The sequence below is a fragment of the Penaeus japonicus genome, unplaced genomic scaffold (genome assembly GCF_977035675.1).
Source record: "Penaeus japonicus unplaced genomic scaffold, GWHDUDI00000001_assembly GWHDUDI00000031, whole genome shotgun sequence".
NCBI lineage: Eukaryota > Metazoa > Arthropoda > Malacostraca > Decapoda > Penaeidae > Penaeus > Penaeus japonicus.
Genome location: NW_028234433.1, coordinates 20,303,479 through 20,325,978, shown reverse-complemented (window position 1 = coordinate 20,325,978; position 22,500 = coordinate 20,303,479). Strand labels below are relative to the sequence as shown.

The following is a 22,500-nucleotide window of genomic DNA, read 5'->3' as shown; positions in this document are numbered from 1 at the left end:
TGGCTAACCAGTACCCCAATTCCTTATTCTAGTTTTGGGGGTCACAGTGCTGGAAAAGATGAACATGGAAATGTTTTCAAATTAAGTATGTTAGATAAAGATAACAATGTTGTTCCTGTCATTACAGCTGAAATTCCTAAGATTTGTCAGCCTCTTGTAAGACCTGTTGTGCCTAACCATGTGTTAAATTCTTTCTCCCATGTTGAATTAGCAGATGATTACAACAGTGCCTCCCCCATGGTGATAGATGTGTTAATTGGTCTTGATTACTACTGGACATTAATTTCAGCAGCAGATGCCATCCAGAAGGAGTGTGTTGTGGCCATGAGGTCCATCTTTGGGTATGTGTTGTCTGGAAAATTACCTGAGTCTGCTCACACCACCTCCAGGTATTCTGAAATACAGTGTATGTGTATTTCCCGCCTGTCTGATTCTGACTTGTGTAAGTTTTGGGATTTAGAAACTGTTGGAATTAAGCCAAAGGAGGTAGTACAAGATAATAGTGACTCAAAAGTAATGCAGGAATTTAAGAATACTGTACAGTTTAAAGCTGATAGATACGAGGTTGCACTACCGTGGAAGAATGATTCAGTCAAGGAAAAACTCATAAATAATGAAAGTATTGCCAGGAGGAGACTTAATAGGTTACAAGTAAAGCTTGATAAAGATGAAGAATTAAATAAAGATTATCTCAAGGTGTTGGCTAGTTATAAGGTTGAAAACATAATAGAAGAAGTACCTAGTAATGAAATTTCAAATGTAAATCCTGTATACTACATGCCTCACCGTCTTGTGATAAAGTTAAATAGGAGTAGCACTAAGATAAGACCTGTCTTTGATGCCTCAGCTTCTGCTTTAATGGTGTTTCTTTAAATGACTGTCTTCATTCTGGCCCTTCACTTAACCCAGATTTAGTTGAAGTTTTAGTACGCTTTCGCCGTTGGCCCATTGCTATAACTGCAGATATAAAGAAGGCATTTCTGCAAATAAATGTAAGCAAGGAAGACAAAGATATGCATAGGTTTTTGCTGCCTAAAGAGGATGGCACCATAAGACACATGAGGTTCAACCGTGTCCCCTTTGGCAATACATCTAGTCCCTTTCTTTTGAATGCCACAATTAAAACCCATCTTGCTAAATATCCTCAAAGTAGGGGCAGGTTCAGTTAAGGATGCACAAGATAAATTCTGTGACACATGTATACTGGCAGATTGTAGCATGGATCTTACCAAGCTAGTTTCAAACTGTATGTCAATTATTTCTAAGTCAAAAGCTGGTGTGTATCACACACATGATGGTGATGAGTCAAGTAGTGTGTTAGGGTTGAGGTGGTGTAATGTACAAGGTACTTTCTTCTTTGATTGTAGAAAACCTGATGACAGTGTAGAAGTAGCCCACACCAAACGAAGTATTCTAAGTATAATAGAAAAGATGTTTGACCCTTTAGGTCTTATAAGTCCATCATGTATGGTAAGATTTTATTTCAAGAGGTGTGGAAATTAAAGTTAGATTGGGATGAAGAATTACCCTTAGAGTTAAAAGTAAAGTTTCTAAAGTGGATTCATAGTAGTCAAAGTCTCAATGCATTTCATGTGGATAGAAGTTATTTTCCAGGTATGCTTTGGGGAGATCATGAGGATAATATTGAGTTTCACGGGTTTGGTGATGCCTCTGAAAAGGGATATGGCGCATGTGTGTATCTGTATGTACCTGTGGACAATAGCTCATTTAAGGTCTCATTAGTTATGTCAAAGTCACGTGTTGCACCAATAAAGGCATTAACATTACCACGTTTAGAGTTAATGGGTACTCTCTTGTGTAGTAGATTGGTAAATTTTGTAAAAAAAAAAAAAAAAAAAAAAAAAATCCCTACATTTAGACAGTAGAACTAAAGTTATGTGTTGGATCGATTCCACAATTGCTTTGTTGTGGATCAAAGGTGACTTAAGCAAGAAAAATATATTTGTTGCAAATAGAGTAACGGAAATTAAGAGTTCGTGCCACCAGAGTGCTGGCAGTATTGTCCTAGGGAGGAAAACCCTGCTGATATAATAACTTGGCGTGTTGGCAGACAAACTTGCTCATAATAGTCAGTGGTTGTATGGACCCCCTATGTTAGCCAGTGCCCTTTGTCATGATAAGGAAAATGTAAAACAAGGCTTAGATTTAGAAGTGCCCTGTACTACAAGTGTACCTATTTGCCGTAGTGTCTAAGTGACACACTCTCCCTTGATAGATTTAGAGAAGTTTAGTGATTTAGAAAAGGCCTTAAGGGTAACAGCATATGTGTTAAGATTCATAGATAATTGTAAAGGGAGGAAGGTACAAGGTCCCCTCACTGCTGAAGAAATGGAATTAGCTAGTTTGAAATTAATATACAATATACAGCAGGAAGCATTTGCAAATGAAATTAGGCTTCTCTCAAGTAACAAGACTCTTCCTCTCAGCTCAAAATTAAGAAAGTTAGACCCATTCATTGATGACAAAGGATTGCTTAGAATCAAAGGTCGTCTCGAGTTCTCAGAGTTCGACTATGACATAAAACAGCCTTTCATAATTCCCAAAGGTAGATATGCTAAGCTCTTAATCAAATTTCAGCACAAATTCTTAAAGCATGCTGGTGTGGATAGTGTGATATCATCCATACGAACTCAATTTTGGATTATTAGTGTAAGGAAATTAGCAAAGACCATAGTAAAGGAATGTTTGATTTGTCTTTGGCTTGATTCTAGACCCTGTAGTCAACCTGTAGCGCCACTGCCCAAAGAAAGAATAACTACAGCTAGGCCCTTCAGTGAAACGGGTTTAGATTATGCAGGCCCCCTCTTTTGTACTGATTTCCCTGACAAGAAGTTTTATATTTTATTGTTTACCTGTGGTGTAGTAAGGGCCATTCATCTTGAACTTACAGAATCTCTCTCTTTGTATGATTGTATGTTAGCCATAAGAAAATTTGTAGCAAGAAGGGGTTTGCCTAATGTTATATTTTCTGATAATGCTAAGACCTTCATGGCAGCTGAAGGTGAAGCAGTGGATATGTATGGACATCTAGCCCCCAAATGGAAATTCATAGTCCCTCGATCCCCTTGGTGGGGTGGTTGGTGGAAACGTCTCATTAGATCTGTTAAACGTGCCCTACGTAAAACTCTAGGTCTTAATTATATAAGTGTCCGTGAACTAGAAACTGTACTTGTTGAGATAGAGGGATGTATTAACTCTCGCCCCTTGACATATGTAAGTGAAGACCCAGACCCTCTCCACTACCTCACTCCCTCCCATTTCATTCTTGGATGTAACCCTCATAGCAAACCCTCAGTAGAAATTGTTTCGTGCAATGTAAATGCCAAAGACTTGAATGAGAGGGCAATAGTGCAAAATGTAAAGTTAGAACATTTTTGGAAGGTTTGGAGCAACAATTACATAACTAATTTGCCTAAAATTGTAAACGGTTTTAATCAAAATTGTAAGTTATCTAAAGGAGATCTTTTATTAATCAAAGAAAATAATATACCTACACTAAAGTGGCCTATTGGAGTAATTGTTGATATATTTCCGGGTAAAGATGGAATTATAAGAAGTATAAAGGTAAAAACTAAGAAAGGTGAAGTGATTAGACCCATACAGAGAGCATATGATTTAGAGATAAGTAAACATGAGAATATGTCTGCTCCTGATGAACTGGCAAAATTTGATGATGTTTCAAGTGATAACATTCATTGTGATGTAGATTTAAGTGATGGAAGTATTGATGTACCCTTGAATAATGTAAGTAATGAAGTACCTAGAAAGTTTTTTATAGGAATATAAAAGTTTAGTTAAGTCCCCCCGAACGGCGGGTCCGTTTTCTTTTACATACGTAATGTCTCCCATGTTCCACCAATATTTTATGTTTTTTATTTTACGCTTATTTACTACAAGAAAGACATGTTTTGTATATGTTACACCATTTATCAGGTGTATATATTTCCATTATGAAGACTATATATTTTAATTGCATTGAAACAGAAGTGTAAATCATTTTATATCAATATAATTTTCTGAATAAATTAGCAGACGCACAACAACACCACGTGTTTAAATGGCCAGCCCAAAAAACATCTTTATTTACTGCACGAATGTGGCAAGAAAACCCCACATGTTCATTGTACTCAGCGTTATAGAAGTATGGCAGTTTTATGAGCGGATAAAAAATATTTTTTTCGTATTTGTATACTCTTGTAAACAAATACGAAAAAAATAATCATCACCAATACAAATTAATGACGAAATGAGGAAGAGGAAGCAGACCTGTGCTTACGACCACGTCATAAGGCAGCTATATTGGCATAAACTCAAATTGCCGTTTCTCATTCTACTTGCACATCCTGCATCGCATGTACTATTGAGACAGAGGTCTGCATCTTACTTTGTGGCATCGCTCTCTGAAAATAGTGCTAGGTAGAGAACGCGGAAGGGTGCCTTAAAAGGCTGTTGCTAGGAGAGAGTGGTGCCATCTATGTTTGGGATTTTAGACCAAACCTATTTTGTTGAATATTTTGCCAATTATAGTAATTGTAATTATGATTAGCATCATAAGTCACTAAACAGAGTTATTAGTTATAGTTTAATAGAGGAACACTGCGACCCACTCTCTCTTAATGTCAAATATGCCATGATAATGACACCTACGTGTTGTCACCTGTCCGCAGTAAGTTGAACTGCTGATGGCCCATACATGTTTTGTGGACATTCATTCCGTGATAGCACATTCAACATCCAAATATATATTGACTGGCCTCAAGAAGGCATTGTCATCATTAGATACTAAATTCGTGAAAGAAGTTATAAATCACCTACATTGATAGAAAACAAAAGAAATCATATTATTGATGATAGTTATAATTGGGAAGATAAAGAAGAGACTGGAATCTTGGGATCATTATTCAGTCTTTCATCGATGCTAATTAGGAAGAAGGAAGATTCAGTTTACTGGACATTATCTGATAAGGATTGTCTTAAAATCCTTGAGAAGGGGGAGGGGGGAGGGTAGAATAAAGAGAAAGCATAGATGCAGCTGTGTGAGGGATAGGATTACCTGTCTTAGGGAATGGCTGTAGAAGAGCTTGGTGCCGATATGAAGGTTTTGAAGCCATGCAATTCTTAGACACCAAAGAAATATGATTTTTTTTCTAAAGCAGAGAAGATGCAGATGTATCTCAGATTCTAGATCCTTATATCAGATTCATGTTTCTTATTGTTGAAAAAAAAAATACAATGACAATACTTCTATTTCGCTAAAGTTTGTTTAATCAAATTATATAGGTATTTAGAAATTGATATTTCTATACCTGTTGCAAAGTCTATATATATATATAAATTTTTTTATAGTTATTTTTATCATTCACAGGTTATTCTCCAGACAATGATATATATATATATATATATATATATATATATATATATATATATATATATATATATGTATGTATATAAATAATATATATTTATACGTATCATTATATATATATATATATATATATATATATATTATATATATATATATATATATATATATATATATAAAGAACATATTAGTAAATACTATCTGAGCTGTTGTTGAAATAAAACTCTTTTTATATATATATATATATATATACACACACACATATATATATATATATATATATATATGTGTGTGTGTATATATATATATATAAAGAACATATTAGTAAATACTATCTGAGCTGTTGTTGAAATAAAACTCTTTTTCAAATTATAATTATATTAAAGAGAATAGGTATAATTGCTGTTACCTTATCTTGTATAGCATAGTACCATGCATATTTAGTACAAACCGAATGCTGGTACTATATATCGATCATACATTCATAAATCTGAAAACCGTGATCCGTAAACATGTACGTGTGTGTGTGTGTGTGTGTGTGTGTGTGTGTGTGTGTGTGTGTGTGCTTTTGTAAGTGAGTTCATTAGAATTACATTCCAATTCTAATCAGAACATAATGCAAGTTCCAAAAAGTGGAATAAACTTTATGTAGATGTTGTAGAAACAGTTGTTGTAGCATCAACTGTTGTCGTTTCAACAGATGTTGCTTCAGTTGTTGTATCACCTGTTGTAATACCACCTGCTGTAGAATCAACGATTGTAGTATCAGCTGATGTACTTCCAACAGTTGTTGCATCAGTTGTTGTAGTATCATCTGTTGTAGTATCCCCTGTTGTAGTGTCACCTGTTGTAATATCATCTGTTGTAGTACCAACTGTTGTCGGACCAACGGTTGTAGTATCACCTGATGTAGTACCACCTGTTGTAGGATCAACGGTTGTGGTATCACCTGTTGTAGTATCAACGGTTGTAGTATCAACGGTTGTAGCATCAACTGTTGTACTATCAGCTGTTGTACTATCACCTGTTGCGGTATCAGCTGTTGTAGTATCAACGGTTGTAACATCAACTGTTGTAGTATCAACGGTTGTAACATCAACTGTTGTAGTATCAACGGTTGTAACATCAACTGTTGTAGTATCAACGGTTGTAACATCAACTGTTGTAGTATCAACGGTTGTAACATCAACTGTTGTAGTATCAACGGTTGTAGCATCAAAGGTTGTAACATCAACTGTTGTAGTATCAACGGTTGTAACATCAACTGTTGTAGTATCAACGGTTGTAGCATCAACTGTTGTAGTATCAACGGTTGTAGCATCAACTGTTGTAGCATCAACTGTTGTAGTATCAACGGTTGTAACATCAACTGTTGTAGTATCAACGGTTGTAACATCAACTGTTGTAGTATCAACGGTTGTAGCATCAACTGTTGTAGTATCAACGGTTGTAGCATCAACTGTTGTAGTATCAACGGTTGTAACATCAACTGTTGTAGTATCAACGGTTGTACCATCAACTGTTGTAGTATCAACGGTTGTAGCTTCAACTGTTGTAGCATCAACTGTTGTAGTATCAACGGTTGTAGTATCAACAGTTGTAATATCAACGGTTGTAGCATCAACTGTTGTAGTATCAACGGTTGTAGCATCAACTGTTGTAGTATCAACGGTTGTAGTATCAACTGTTGTAGTATCAACGGTTGTAGCATCAACTGTTGTAGTATCAACGGTTGTAGCATCAACTGTTGTAACATCAACGGTTGTAGCATCAACTGTTGTAGTATCAACGGTTGTAGCATCAACTGTTGTAGTATCAACGGTTGTAGCATCAACTGTTGTAATATCAACGGTTGTAGCATCAACTGTTGTAATATCAACGGTTGTAGCACCAACTGTTGTAGTATCAACGGTTGTAGCTTCAACTGTTGTAGCATCAACTGTTGTAGTATCAACGGTTGTAGCATCAACTGTTGTAATATCAACGGTTGTAGCATCAACTGTTGTAATATCAACGGTTGTAGCATCAACTGTTGTAGTATCAACGGTTGTAGTATCAACAGTTGTAGCATCAACTGTTGTAGTATCAACGGTTGTAGTATCAATAGTTGTAGCATCAACTGTTGTAGTATCAACGGTTGTAGCATCAACTGTTGTAATATCAACGGTTGTAGCATCAACTGTTGTAATATCAACGGTTGTAGCATCAACTGTTGTAGTATCAACGGTTGTAGTATCAACAGTTGTAGCATCAACTGTTGTAGTATCAACGGTTGTAACATCAACGGTTGTACCATCAACTGTTGTAGTATCAACGGTTGTAGCATCAACTGTTGTAGTATCAACGGTTGTACCATCAACTGTTGTAGTATCAACGGTTGTAACATCAACTGTTGTAGTATCAACTGTTGTACCATCAACTGTTGTAGTATCAACGGTTGTAGCATCAACTGTTGTAGTATCAACCGTTGTAGCATCAACGGTTGTAGTATCAACGGTTGTAACATCAACTGTTGTAGTATCAACGGTTGTACCATCAACTGTTGTAGTATCAACGGTTGTAGCATCAACTGTTGTAGTATCAACCGTTGTAGCATCAACGGTTGTAGTATCAACGGTTGTAACATCAACTGTTGTAGTATCAACGGTTGTAGCATCAACTGTTGAAGTATCAACGGTTGTAGCATCAACGGTTGTAGTATCAACGGTTGTAACATCAACTGTTGTAGCATCAACTGTTGTAGTATCAACCGTTGTAGTATCAACTGTTGTAGTATCAACGGTTGTAGCATCAACTGTTGTAGTATCACCTGTTGCTGTATCAGTTGTTGTAGTATCTGTTGTAGCATCGGTGATAGTAGTATCTCCTGTTGTAGTTTCACCTGTTGTAGTAACAACGGTAGTAGTATCATCTGTTGTAGTGTCACCTGTCGTAGTATCGTCTGTTGTAGTATCACCTGTTGTATCATCAGCTGTTGTAGCATCACCTGTTGTAATATCATCTGTTGCAGTATTACTTGTCGTAGTATCGTCTGTTGTAGTATCGCCTGTTGCAGTATCATCTGTTGTAGTATCAACGGTTGTAGGATCAGCTGTTGTAGTATCAGCTGTTGTAGGATCACCTGTTGTAGTATCACCTGTTGAAATAAAACTCCTTTTCAAGTATATTAACTGCAAGCAAAAATATACAATTGCTATTTACTAGGAAATATCTTGTTCAATACACTACCATGCATAATTAGTGCAAACCGAATTCTGGCAATGTATATCGATCAAGCATTCATAAGTCAGAAAACCGTGATCCGTATACACGCACATATGTGTGTTTGTGTGTGTGTGTATGTGTGCTTTTGTAAGTGCGTTTATTAGAATTAAATTCTAGAACATAATCCAAATTCCAAAGAAAGGAGCAAAGTGGTCAGTCCTTATGTAGATGTTGTAGAAACCGTTGTTGTGGCATCAACTGTTGTAGTATCAGCTGTGGTAGTTTCAACAGTTGTTGCTTCAGTTGTTGTAATATCAACGGTTGTAGTATCAACTGTTGTAGTATCAGCTGTTGTAGTAGCAACGGTTGTAGTATCACCTGTTGTAGTAGCAACGGTTGTAGTATCAGCGGTTGTAGTATCAACTGTTGTAGCATCAACGGTTGTAGTATCAGCTGTTGTAGTAGCAACGGTTGTAGTATCACCTGTTGTAGCATCAACGGTTGTAGTATCAGCGGTTGTAGCATCAGCTGTTGTAGTATCAACTGTTGTAGCATCAACGGTTGTAGTATCAGCGGTTGTAGCATCAGCTGTTGTAGTATCAACTGTTGTAGCATCAGCTGTTGTAGTATCAACTGTTGTAGCATCAGCTGTTGTAGTATCAACTGTTGTAGCATCAGCTGTTGTAGTATCAACTGTTGTAGCATCAACGGTTGTAGTATCAGCGGTTGTAGCATCAACTGTTGTAGTATCAACTGTTGTACCATCAGCTGTTGTAGTATCAACTGTTGTAGCATCAACGGTTGTAGTATCAACTGTTGTAGTATCAACTGTTGTAGCATCAACGGTTGTAGTATCAGCGGTTGTAGCATCAGCTGTTGTAGTATCAACTGTTGTAGCATCAGCTGTTGTAGTATCAACTGTTGTAGCATCAACGGTTGTAGTATCAGCGGTTGTAGCATCAGCTGTTGTAGTATCAACGGTTGTAGCATCAACGGTTGTAGTATCAGCTGTTGTAGCATCAATGGTTGTAGTATCAGCGGTTGTAGCATCAGCTGTTGTAGTATCAACGGTTGTAGCATCAACGGTTGTAGTTTCAACGGTTGTAGCATCAATGGTTGTAGTATCAGCTGTTGTAATATCACCTGTTGTAGTATCCCCTGTTGTAATATCATCTGTTGTAGTTTCACCTGTTGAAGTATCACCTGTTGTAGCATCAACGGTTGTAGTTTCAACGGTTGTAATATCACCTGTTGTAGTATCACCTGTTGTAATATCATCTGTTGTAATATCACCCGTTGTAGTATCACCTGTTGTAGTATCAGCTGTTGTAATATCAGCTGTTGTAGTATCACCTGTTGTAATATCACCTGTTGTAGTATCACCTGTTGTAATATCTCCTGTTGTAGTATCACCTGTTGTAATATCATCTGTTGTAGTATCACCTGTTGTAATATCTCCTGTTGTAGTATCACCTGTTGTAATATCACCTGTTGTAGTATCACCTGTTGTAATATCACCTGTTGTAGTATCACCTGTTGTAATATCTCCTGTTGTAGTATCACCTGTTGTAATATCATCTGTTGTAGTATCACCTGTTGTAATATCACCTGTTGTAGTATCACCTGTTGTAATATCTCCTGCTGTAGTATCACCTGTTGTAATATCACCTGTTGTAGTATCACCTGTTGTAATATCATCTGTTGTAGTATCAGCTGTTGTAATATCATCTGTTGTAGTATCAGCTGTTGTAATATCATCTGTTGTAGTATCACCTGTTGTAATATCATCTGTTGTAGTATCACCTGTTGTAATATCATCTGTTGTAGTATCACCTGTTGTAATATCATCTGTTGTAGTATCACCTGTTGTAATATCATCTGTTGTAGTATCACCTGTTGTAATATCATCTGTTGTAGTATCACCTGTTGTAATATCATCTGTTGTAGTATCACCTGTTGTAATATCACTTGTAGTATCATCTGTTGTAGTATCTCCTGTTGTAGTATCAAGTGTTGAAGTGTCAGCTGTTATAGCATCAGTGGTTGTAGTATCACCTGTTGTAAAAACAGTTGTAGTAGCACTTATAGTATCAGCGGTTATAGTATCTGCTGTTGTAGAATCAACGGTTGTAGTATCACTTGTACTATCAACGATTGTAGTATCTTCTGTTGTAGAATCAACGGTTGTAGTATCACTTGTACTATCAACGATTGTAGTATCTTCTGTTGTAGAATCAACGGTTGTAGTATCACTTATACTATCAACGATTGTAGTATCTTCTGTTGTAGAATCAACGGTTGTTGTATCAGCGGTTATAGTATATTCTGTTGTATAATCAACGGTTGTACTATCAGCCGTATCACTTATAGTATCAGCTGTTGTAGTATCAATGGTTGTAGTATCAGCGATCGTAGTATCACTAATTGTAGTATCTTCTGTTGTAAAATCAACGATTGTAGTATCAGTTGTTGTACCAATGATTGTAGCATCGACGGTTGTAGTATCAGCGTTTGTAATATCTTCTGTTGTAAAATCAACGGTTATAGTAGCAACGGTTGTAGTATCGACGGTTATAGAATCAACGGTTGTGGGAGCAACTGTTGTAATATCAGCTTTTGTAGTATCACCTGTTGTAGCATCACCTGTTGTAGTATCAGGAATGGTAATATCTTCTGTTGTAGAATCAACAGTTATATCAACGGTTATAGTATCAAGTGTTGTAGTAGCAGCAGTTGTAGCTTCAACGGTTATAATATCAGCAGCTGTTGTAGCATCAGCTGTTGTTAGAACTGTTGTAACAGCAGGTGCAGGCCCACTAGTAGTAGAATCGTCTGCAACAGTTGTGGCATCTGAAGAAAACACAGAGAGCAAAAGTTAATTTTTAACATACACACACACAGACACACAGACACACATACACACAATGAAGGTAGACACTGCATTAAAAAATGGTTATCATTATATGTATCTCGTAACATGATAGTTCATCTTCTTGTACATTTGATGGCCAACCTCTGAGACAATAGAGACAATATTTCTTATCATAAATTATTTGTAGAGGTCGCAGTGACAGGGAATTTCGACTGTCGAGATCTTCACCAGCTGGAAATAAACTCAGCTTTCAGTTCGCTAGTGTCACACTTATCTTGTTCTTTAGCATAATCTTTAATGATAGAAAAATAGTCTATTCCTATAATTCTATAAATTGCTGGACTTAATAGTTTAGTTGTAGTTGAATTAGTCACGGCCCTTTTAGCCCTTTTGAATCAAGTTATTAATTTGTAATGAAAGGATAATGCATTAATTCTATTACGTTTTTGTTCTAAGGAATAATAATAAAAAAATATGTATATTTCTTGCGTAAACTGTAATTTGTAAAGATAAAGTGCGAGGTTGGGGTACTTGGGATCTATTACATCCACTAATGTGAAATACCTGGTATTCACTTCGTAGAATTTGATGGATGATGTTAATAGTAAGTGTGCATTGTGAAAATCTATGCAAGTTACTGCTAAGTATAGCTACACAGGATACAGTCTCTGTGTCAAAGAGAGAAAAATCTTTTAACGGTTAGTGTTGCCGCATTATATATTGGCGATTTCCTGTCAAAACATTGGCACACAACTTCACCTTTTGTAAAACTTTCCAGGTGGGCCAAAAGTTCCCTACCAAAATCCCTTCTATTTATCCCATTTAAATTCTACATTTCAAGGCACGATCGGCATACCTCAGCCAAAGTCACCATGATTCACCTATTTTTCAATCTCAGTGACGCTTCTCCCCCACGTCCTTATTATCATTTTCAACATGGTCAGTTCCAAGCCCGGATAACTGGGGAAGGTCAATGACAGCCGAGTACAAAGCATGACTACTTTTAAACAGCGAATCTCAAGTCTGGATGATAATGTAAGGGCAAATGGACACGACCCCTAGCTGCAGATATAGGTATCCAAAGGGAACCACAAAACCCATGGCCCAGACTAATGTAGTTAATGAAAAAGAAAGTGGGAAAGGAGTGGCAAACAAATAGTTGGAAATTGGAATGTAGGAAGTTATTAGGGCAAAGAAAGAGAACTAGTAATGCAAAGAAGAAACAGCGAAATTCTCTGTGTCCAGAAAACCAAGTCGAATTGAAGAAGCAAAGGCTTCACAGTACATTTCACAAGAAAACACAAGGAGAAATAGAGTAGGAATCATACTTCACCCTGATCTCCATGCCAATGTATATGAGAACCAATGGGTTAGAAATGGAAAGGTGTGGTACATTATTTCTGCATATGTACTTCGACATGGGAGCTCAGAAGAAAAAAAGGGAAAGTGTCCCACAAACAGAGATGACTGTGGCTTGATGTTAGAATAATTAAAGAGTATGATAGAATAAGGCTGCTTATAATTCTATATCTACTGTATATACCTCATAAGAATACCTCATGTTTAATTTAGTTACCCTATAAAATGAACGTCTTCTTTTATATGCGCCATCCTATGGCAATATCTACAAAGTGTAATCCAAACAACCTCTTTTCTCCACGGACTTCTCCCGGAATACACGCTTGTATGCAGTAGCTGTGTTTCTCTGATCCCCACATCAGTTATTTGTACATTGGCAAGCCAAACTTCCTTAATACACGAAGATAGCATCTTCCACCACCTCAGCAGGTTATGAGCCTAGATTTAAGGAATTTGATGGTAATGCAGATAATTATGATTTGTGGGAACAAAATTCATAGGTGCTCTCCGAGTTCTGAAACTTCATCTTGCTTTTGATAAGTATGCTTGCAAACGCCCAGATGATTATGATTTGGAAGAGGCAAAGGAAACAATCTATGACTACTTAACAGGTTGCCTTGACAGAACGTCACTTGGTATGATAAAGGGTGAAGCGAGGGGAGATGGAGTGATGAAAGCATTGACATTGCTACGAAAACACTACCTAAGAGAAACACAACACAGATTGTTTGCTCTATGGAGATCATTCATAAATAAAAGGATGGATGATGACAGTGTTACAGCATATCTTATGTCTATAGATGAGACAGTAGCTGCTCTCAGGGAAATAAATGAACACATTACTGATGGTCTTATAGTAGTACGAACACTGGATGGACTTCCAAAGAAGTACAAAAAATTTGTTGATGTAGCTAACCAGTATAATCCTCCATACCAATACAGTGAATTAAAAATAGTATTGTTAAGTCAAGAGGAACGTCTGAAGGATACTTCTAGCACAAAGAGTGTCATGAATGTCAACAACATCAGTACAGTGAAACAAGAAATGTTTCAAGTGTGGTGAACCAGGCCATTTTGCATCAAAATGCAGCAAAGGAGGTAAGTTCCAGAAAGTGAACAATCCTCAAAATACTAGAAAGTGGTGTGATTTTCATAAATCTAGAACTCACAGTAACAGGGAATGTAAAGTGAAGAATCCTAAGAGAAGTAGTAATTCAGTAAACTCAGCAAATGACAGAAGTTAAGAACAAAATCATGAGTATTCTTTTCATGTAACACACTCATCAAGGTTTTGTAATATTGAGGAGACCAACACTGTAACTGTATGTAACTTTGGAAAACAGAATGTAGCTAGCTATATAATATTAATGGGAAAACAAGAGAGGCCCGATCGAGGAACTCTGGACATGTAAAGAGAATAGAAGAGGACGAGTCAGTATACAAAGCAATGGAGATGCCGAGGACAGCGTCGTGAGACAGAGGATAAGATAGAGGGACGTCGTGGGGCGAGAAATGGAGGCCCTAGATTCAGTGGCAGAGGAAGCGATGGACAGAACCCGACAACAATGTGGGAATAAAGCTGTAGGAAGAAGGGGCGTCATTGTTTGGCAAGTCCGCTACTGTATTAATACATGTACCTGTGTTGCTGTATGAATTAACAAATGTGTACTGTTCATTCACTCCTTACCTTCTGTAACAAGCGGCTCCAGATAAATTGTAGATGCACCGTACTCCAACAACGCTTGATTCACTTCGGCAATACTACTTCGGATTTCCGTTCGTTCGGTAAACACCCAGGCTTTGGCCTTGTTTACATTGGTCTTGGATTCTGTTATCATGGCTTTTATAGAGTCACTTAGTATGCTGTCTCCATTGCCTGATAGTTGGTCAATTAAATCTTCAATGGTTGTTTTGTATTCATCAAGGATAGCTTTCTTTGCATCTATTTCGCTAGCAGTTCCACTTTCTATGATATCGTCAAGTTCGGCGAGAAGACTCAATAAGTTAGTCAGAACAACGTTGAATTCAGAATTTATGCTGGCTGTTGTCGCAGCAGCTTCTGTTGTTGTACTGACAGCTATTTTTGTCGCTGCAATATCTCCTTTTGTAACAGTATCTGTTGCTGCTGCTGTATTATCTCCTGTTGTAACAGTATCTGTTGCTGCTGCTGTATTATCTCCTGTTGTAACAGTATCTGTTGCTGCTGCTGTATTATCTCCTGTTGTAACAGTATCTGTTGCTGCTGCTGTATTATCTCCTGTTGTAACAGTATCTGTTGCTGCTGCTGTATTATCTCCTGTTGTAACAGTATCTGTTGCTGCTGCTGTATTATCTCCTGTTGTAACAGTATCTGTTGCTGCTGCTGTATTATCTCCTGTGGTAACAGTATCTGTTGCTGCCGCTGTAACATCCCCTGTTGTAACAGTACCTGTTAATGCCGATGTAACATCTACTGTTATAACAGTATTTGATGCTGCCGTCGTAATATCTCCTGTTGTAACAGTACCTGTTACTGCCGCTGTAACTTCCTCTGTTGTAACAGTATTTGTTGCTGCCACTGTAATATCTCCTGTTGTAACAGTACCTGTTGCTTCCGCTGTAACATCTGTTGTAACAGTATTTGATGCTGCCGTCGTAATATCTCCCGTTGTAACAGTACCTGTTACTGCCGCTGTAACGTCTCCTGTTGTAATAGTATTTGTTGCTGTCGCTGTAATATCTCCTGTTGCAACAGTCTCTGTTGATGCCGCTGTAATATCTCCTGTTGCAGACAGCTGTACAGTTGTAGTAATTGCAGAAGTCATATCCTCTGTGCTTGCAGTACCTGCCAGACTTGTAGTGTCTGTTGCAATTATTGTGCTACCTCCGGTTATGTCTGCTACAGTTGTAGTGCCAGTTGCGGATGCAGTATCTGCTACGGTTGTAGTGTCTCCTACAGTTGTAGTATCTGCTGCAGTTGTAGTATCTGCTGCAGTTGTAGTATCTGCTACATTTGTGGTATCTGCTGCAGTTGTAGTGCCTGTTACGGTTGTGGTGTCTGCTGCAGTTGTAGTATCTGCCATGGTTGTGGTATCTGCTGCAGTAGTGGTATCTGCTGCAGTAGTGGTCTCTGCTACTGTTGTAGTGTCTGCTACGGTTGTAGTGTCTGCTGCGGTTGTAGTGTCTGCTACGGTTGTAGTGTCTGCTGCAGTTGTAGTATCTGCTATGGTTGTGGTATCTGCTACTGTTGTAGTGTCTGCTACGGTTGTAGTGTCTGCTACGGTTGTAGTGTCTGCTACGGTTGTAGTGTCTGCTACGGTTGTAGTGTCTGCTACGGTTGTAGTATCTGCTATGGTTGTGGTATCTGCTACTGTTGTAGTGTCTGCTACGGTTGTAGTGTCTGCTACGGTTGTAGTGTCTGCTACGGTTGTAGTGTCTGCTACGGTTGTAGTGTCTGCTACGGTTGTAGTATCTGCTATGGTTGTGGTATCTGCTACTGTTGTAGTGTCTGCTACGGTTGTAGTGTCTGCTACGGTTGTAGTATCTGCTATGGTTGTGGTATCTGCTACGGTTGTAGTGTCTGCTACGGTTGTAGTGTCTGCTACGGTTGTAGTATCTGCTATGGTTGTGGTATCTGCTACTGTTGTAGTGTCTGCTACGGTTGTAGTGTCTGCTACGGTTGTAGTGTCTGCTACGGTTGTAGTGTCTGCCGTGGTGTCATCTCCTGATTCGCGTTTCCTTCTTCTTCTTCTTCTGCTACTTCCGGTATCCAAAACAGAGTTTACATTATCTAGTGAATCGTCGAGTTTGTCTAAAGATTCATCCTTGGTAGTCAGCGCCAAATATCGGCTTTGTAAGGCCTGCACTGGGTCTTGAGTAGTGGTAGGAGCCACTGTAGTGGTAGTGGGAGCTGGTGTTGTGGTTGGAGCCGCTGTGGTGGTTGGAGCCGCTGTGGTAGTTGGAGCCGCTGTAGTAGTAGTGGGAACTGGAGTAGTAGTTGGAGATGGAGTAGTGGTGGGAGCTGGCGTTGTAGTTGGAGCCGCTGTGGTGGTTGGAGCAGCTGTAGTGGTAGTGGGAACTGGAGTAGTAGTAGGAGATGGAGTAGTGGTTGGGACTGGAGTAGTGGTGGGAGCTGGAGTTGTGGTTGGAGCTGGAGTAGTGGTGGGAGCTGGAGTTGTGGTTGGTCCTGGAGTAGTGGTGGGAGCTGGAGTTGTGGTTGGAGCTAGAGTAGTGGTGGGAGCTGGAGTTGTGGTTGGAGCTGGAGTAGTGGTGGGAGCTGGAGTTGTGGTTGGAGCTGGAGTAGTGGTGGGAGCTGGAGTTGTGGTGGGAGCTGGAGTAGTGGTGGGAGCTGGAGTTGTGGTTGGAGCTGGAGTTGTGGTTGGAGCTGGAGTAGTTGTGAGGGCTGGAGTTGTGGTTAGAGCTGGAGTTGTGGTTAGAGCTGGAGTTGTGGTTGGAGCTGGAGTTGTGGTTAGAGCTGGAGTTGTGGTTGGAGCTGGAGTTGTGGGGGCTGGAGTAGTGGTGGGACCTGGAGTTGTAGTTGGAGCTGGAGTTGTGGTTAGAGCTGGAGTTGTGGTTGGAGCTGGAGGTGTAGTTGGAGCTGGAGTAGTAGTTAGAGCTGGAGTTGTGGTGGCAGCTGCTATAGTGGTAGTGACAGCTGGAGAGGTTGGTGTTGGTCCCAGTGACGTTGATGTTTGTTGTCCAGGAACGGTTGTTTGTTGTCCAGGAACAGTTGTTTGTTGTCCAGGAACAGTTGTTTGCTGTCCAGGAACGGTTGTTTGCTGTCCAGGAACGGTTGTTTGCTGTCCAGGAACGGTTGTTTGCTGTCCAGGAACGGTTGTTTGTTGTCCAGGAACGGTGGTTTGCTGTCCAGGAACAGTTGTTTGCGGTCCAGGAACAGTTGTTTGCTGCCCAGGAATGGTTGTTTGCTGCCCAGGAATGGTTGTTTGCTGTCCAGGAACGGTTGTCTGTTGTCCAGGAACAGTCGTCTGTTGTCCAGGAACGGTTGTCTGTTGTCCAGGAACTGTTGTCTGTTGTCCAGGAACAGTTGTCTGTTGTCCAGGAACAGTCGTCTGTTGTCCAGGAACAGTCGTTTGTTGTCCAGGAACAGTTGTCTGTTGTCCAGGAACAGTCGTCTGTTGTCCAGGAACAGTCGTCTGTTGTCCAGGAACAGTTGTCTGTTGTCCAGGAACAGTCGTCTGTTGTCCAGGAACAGTAGTCTGTTGTCCAGGAACAGTTGTCTGTTGTCCAGGAACAGTTGTCTGTTGTCCAGGAACAGTCGTCTGTTGTCCAGGAACAGTCGTCTGTTGTCCAGGAACAGTCGTCTGTTGTCCAGGAACAGTCGTCTGTTGTCCAGGAACAGTCGTCTGTTGTCCAGGAACAGTCGTCTGTTGTCCAGGAACAGTCGTCTGTTGTCCAGGAATAGTTGTCTGTTGTCCAGGAACAGTTGTCTGTTGTCCAGGAACGGTTGTCTGTTGTCCAGGAACAGTTGTCTGTTGTCCAGGAACAGTTGTCTGTTGTCCAGGAACAGTAGTCTGTTGTCCAGGAATGGTTGTTTGCTGTCCAGTTGGTGTTACTTGTCCAGGAATAGTTGTTTCATTTCCAGGCACAATTGGTGTTCCTGGGCCTGGCGTGGTTGAGGGTCCTGGATTTTTTTCTTAGAATAGAGGGAAAATATTTGATTAGCTATTAACCTTCCACTGTTTTACTATATGAAATTGTATCAGAATAGTTAATATTGTTTTACATGTGTTATTGCTTTCTTTCTCTTTGTAGTCATTATTGGTATGAGGAAATAGTTATGATAATGAAAATTATATTCAGACAAAAAATATTAACCATAATAATAATCCTCATTGTCTCTATCTCTTGAGAATACTGATCTACTTTACTTCTGCACTGTGTTAGACAACAAAACTGGAAAGTAAAGGTCAAATTGTTTTACTTACTTATTATACAGCAGACTTTGGGTTCTTTGCATGGCTTCTTCACTGTGACGACTTTACCATTGCATTTATCTGCTGTACGACATTTGCCTCCTCGATCCTTGCACGTTCGGATTAAGCAGCATACATTACTATTCTTACATTCTTTGTTGGGCTGCAATACCTTTCCTTTACATTTGGTGTCTTTTTTACACTTTCCGCCCAAGGATTTACAAGTCTTATTTTTTTCACAACAGACTTTCCCATCTTTGCATTTTTTCGAGGGTTCTAGCACCTTGCTGCTACATTTGGATTCCTCTCGACATGTTCCACCCAATTTCTTGCAAGTAGTTTTTTTTGTGCAGCATACTTTCCCATCTTTGCATTTTTTCGAGGGTTCTAGCAACTTGCCGCTACATTTGGATTCCTCTCGACATGTTCCACCCAATTTCTTGCAAGTAGTTGTTTTTGTGCAGCATACTTTCCCATCTTTGCATTTTTTCGAGGGTTCTAGCAACTTGCCGCTACATTTGGATTCCTCTCGACATGTTCCACCCAATTTCTTGCAAGTAGTTGTTTTTGTGCAGCATACTTTCCCACCTTTGCATTTTTTCGAAGGGTTCAACTGCTTTCCTTTACATTTAGACTCCAGTCGACATTTCCCACCTTCCCCTTTACAGGTTGACATGCAGCAAAGCTTTCCTTTTTCACAACCTTTTATGTCTTTTTCAGTCCCGTTACATGTTTTTTGACATTTAAACCCCTTCGCTAGACAATTATTAGTCTTCTTGCAACATATGTTATCGCTCTTTTTACAGCTAGCATTCGAAATGATGTTGGTGCATGTCTTTGATGACTTTATGCATCGTCCTCCACTTTCTTTGCATTTTTTTCCAGAGGCTTGTTTTGCTAGACTTCTCCTGCAACAGTTCTTCCCTTTATTACAGATTCCTTCCTCTATGATGCCAGACGGGCATTTCTTCTTGCAAATGCCCTTCAGGCTTTGACAGGTCTTCATAAGCCTTTTTTCTTTTTCAAACAGTGTTTTTCCGGTGTTTTTTCCATCTTTTACGCTACCAACATTTGATTTCTTGACATTTTTTACAGTTTTTTTATTCATTTTTTCCTGAGTAAGCTCTTTCTTTCCAGCCTCATTCTTTTTTTTATTTCTCTTTTGTTTTTTTTCTTTGTTAGACGCATTCTCCCCCTTTTTGTGCCTATCACCTTTCTTAGATCTGTCTTTTTCTTTGCCTTTTGCCTTTGGTTTCTTGCTGCCATTTTTAGATCTCTCGCCTTTCTTCGAATTTTGCTTTGCATTGCTTTCCTTTTTAGGTTTCTTACGGCTATTATCTTTATTACCTTTACCGAGTTTTCTCAGTCTCTTGCGTCTTTCCCGCCTGAACTTTTTCCTGTCATTGGTTTTAGATGGGTTAGATTTTTCTGCTTTTTCTATGTTCTTTGGTGATTTTAGTTTTTTGCTGCCCGTTTTTTTTAAGCCAGATTTTTTAGGGCTAGTTTTCTTGTTCTCCTTGTTCTTTTCAGTGATTTTTGTCCGCTCTTCCTTTTTGGCCATCACTCCTCCTATAATTACAACATTTAGGAGTAAGTTGACCTAAGGTAAGAACGATAGTAGTAACGAATAATTTGAGCTATGAATTGTAGGCCAATTAGAATACTAGAATATATATCTTAAACGTACTCCATTTATAAAATAATTAACAATTTACAAGAAAGAAGAGCATATCTAAATCAATGCAACAGTAAGTGTGTATTTAAAGAGAATAAATGGATGAGCAGAGGGGATGTACTTGTACTCAAATTGCTAGGCATGAGATTTCTGATATAAAAATACTCACTGTTATTTGGCGTCTGTTTGCAACATATTCCCACTTGGCAGTTTTGTTTACCAAGGGAGCTAGTGCATTCCCCAAGACGACACACGCCACCCTTATCTCTACATTCCCTGCTGCTTACATCTCTCTCCTGTGATAGAAAAAAGTTGATTATAAATTAATTACAATTTGCCGATTCTTCTTATGCATTCTAATGTGTGCGGAATGGTGATACTTATAATTGCTTCATAAATGTAGATATACCTTGTTTTTATTCCTATTGCTTGAAAGGGATGCCGGTAACTTGGTTATTTGGGGCAACGTTAGTAATGTTGCTTGTTTTTACGATTTAAGTGATGTGAGTGTAGCTTTCTTCTCAACAAATATGTTTCTAATTGGTTGTACCATGATTTTGGTTATTTTGTTGCAATGCTATTAATTGTTTTGTGAGCTTGTAACTTCCACTGAACATGCGACGACCCTGAAACACACGACCGATGCGTAGCACAATTCTTGCCCAGCCGTAGTTGCCTGAACTGACTTACCAAATTTTCCTACCATTTATCTAAATCTTATATTTGACAAAATAAACAATTCTCAACTTGAATCTCACTCTATATTCTTCACTCCTTACAACTGGTGATCCCTTCTTTCACCTCAGGAGAGTCAATGATAACTGCACTAAAGCACGCCGATTATCGAGAGAAAATATTTTCCCTCGAAAATCGGCGTCACGGAAATAGGATGTCAATTCTGAGGACCTCAAGAGTTTTAGCCAATGGAAATTTGTGCTTTTCGCCAATGCTCGTGCTGAATGACTTCTCAGAATGTCACGGCAGCCACTGGGCTACAATACAGAACATGCAGCTTGGACCGAAATGTAAGCTCTTGCTAGGCTGCCAGGTCATCAACGATCCACGGCAGATAGAGCTTTTGTCCGACCCCAGACATTCAAGCCCATTGCACATCAGGACCAGGATTTTACATCACAGATACCATGTCCCACCACAAGTTTTTCATCGATATGGGCATCTCCTGCTCTCTCTTTCCTACAATGTCAACTGATAAGAGACACTCACACCATATCCATACCACTTCTCGTGGGTTTCATCATTGCTGACATCAAGGTCCTGGGGGGAGACTTCCTCAGACACCAAAGTCTCCTTGTTGACGTTGCTAACCGTCGATGTCGCGACCCCCTCAGCTCTTCTTCACCTAGGCTGCAACCACTGCCCCATGCAAACGGACGACTACCATGGTTTTCTCCATCAAGATTTTCCCGAAGTCTTCCAACCTGAACTCTGTCAGCAGCCTGGTGAACTTTACCTGAGAAGCTTCAAATGGCAAAACAAGTGTTTGCTAAAATGGAATGCATGTGTCTCTACCAAAAAACATGGAGCCCTTGTGCATCTTATTAGCACCTTGTCAACACACTTTTTCAGCGAACTTAACCACTGCCCTCTTCGAAACATTGTGGATCTCAAGTCAAACCTACAGAGCACAATAATTTTCTCCAAGCTTGACCTGAAAGGTTACTTCTAAGTCCCTGTGCACCCAAAAGATATCCCTAAAACAATGAACTTGCCATGTATTGTCTTTTTGGCACCTCTACAGTGGAATTCTTCTGTCACGAGATCTCCGCTGCTGCCTTTCCTCCAAATAACTCCTTAGTATGGTCTACTACTACCACCACTTTCTCCCTGGTATCACCAATTCAATGGAACCCCTCTATACAATACCCTTGCCGGAACACTAAGGCACCTGGAAAGGAGCACTTACCAGCAATAAGCATTTGAGGCTATTTAGGGCACCCTCACACTGGCCACAACATTGTTGTTTCCCAACCATCGTCATCTATCAATCCATCAATGGCAAATACCTCCCATTTAGCTTTTTCAGCAGGAAGGTATGGCAGGTCAAGTTGAAAAACAGCAACTATGTCCGCAAACT

General features: G+C 39.3%; 2 protein-coding genes across 2 annotated transcripts in view; one reads left to right on the top strand and one right to left on the bottom strand.

Annotated features, from left to right (window-relative positions):
* LOC122266866 (uncharacterized) overlaps positions 1–5,240 on the top strand; it is a 6,646-nt gene extending 1,406 nt beyond the window's left edge. The window contains 6 exon segments of the mRNA XM_086555434.1: positions 1–811; positions 1,211–1,465; positions 1,615–1,821; positions 2,237–3,402; positions 3,523–3,765; positions 5,178–5,240. The exon segment at positions 1–811 is cut by the window's left edge and continues 248 nt beyond it. Coding sequence (XP_086411560.1) covers positions 1–811; positions 1,211–1,465; positions 1,615–1,821; positions 2,237–3,402; positions 3,523–3,765; positions 5,178–5,240 — 2,745 coding nt within the window.
* Positions 5,241–5,743: 503 nt separating this feature from the next.
* The window catches only part of LOC122266867 (uncharacterized), a 22,385-nt gene continuing 5,628 nt past the window's right edge, over positions 5,744–22,500 (bottom strand). The window contains exons 2-6 of the mRNA XM_086555433.1: positions 20,575–20,701; positions 18,743–20,299; positions 14,506–18,450; positions 8,810–11,437; positions 5,744–8,576 (exon numbers count right to left, since the gene is read on the bottom strand). Coding sequence (XP_086411559.1) covers positions 6,028–8,576; positions 8,810–11,437; positions 14,506–18,450; positions 18,743–20,299; positions 20,575–20,701 — 10,806 coding nt within the window. The 3' untranslated portion in view covers positions 5,744–6,027. The remainder of the gene's footprint in view (positions 8,577–8,809; positions 11,438–14,505; positions 18,451–18,742; positions 20,300–20,574; positions 20,702–22,500) is intronic.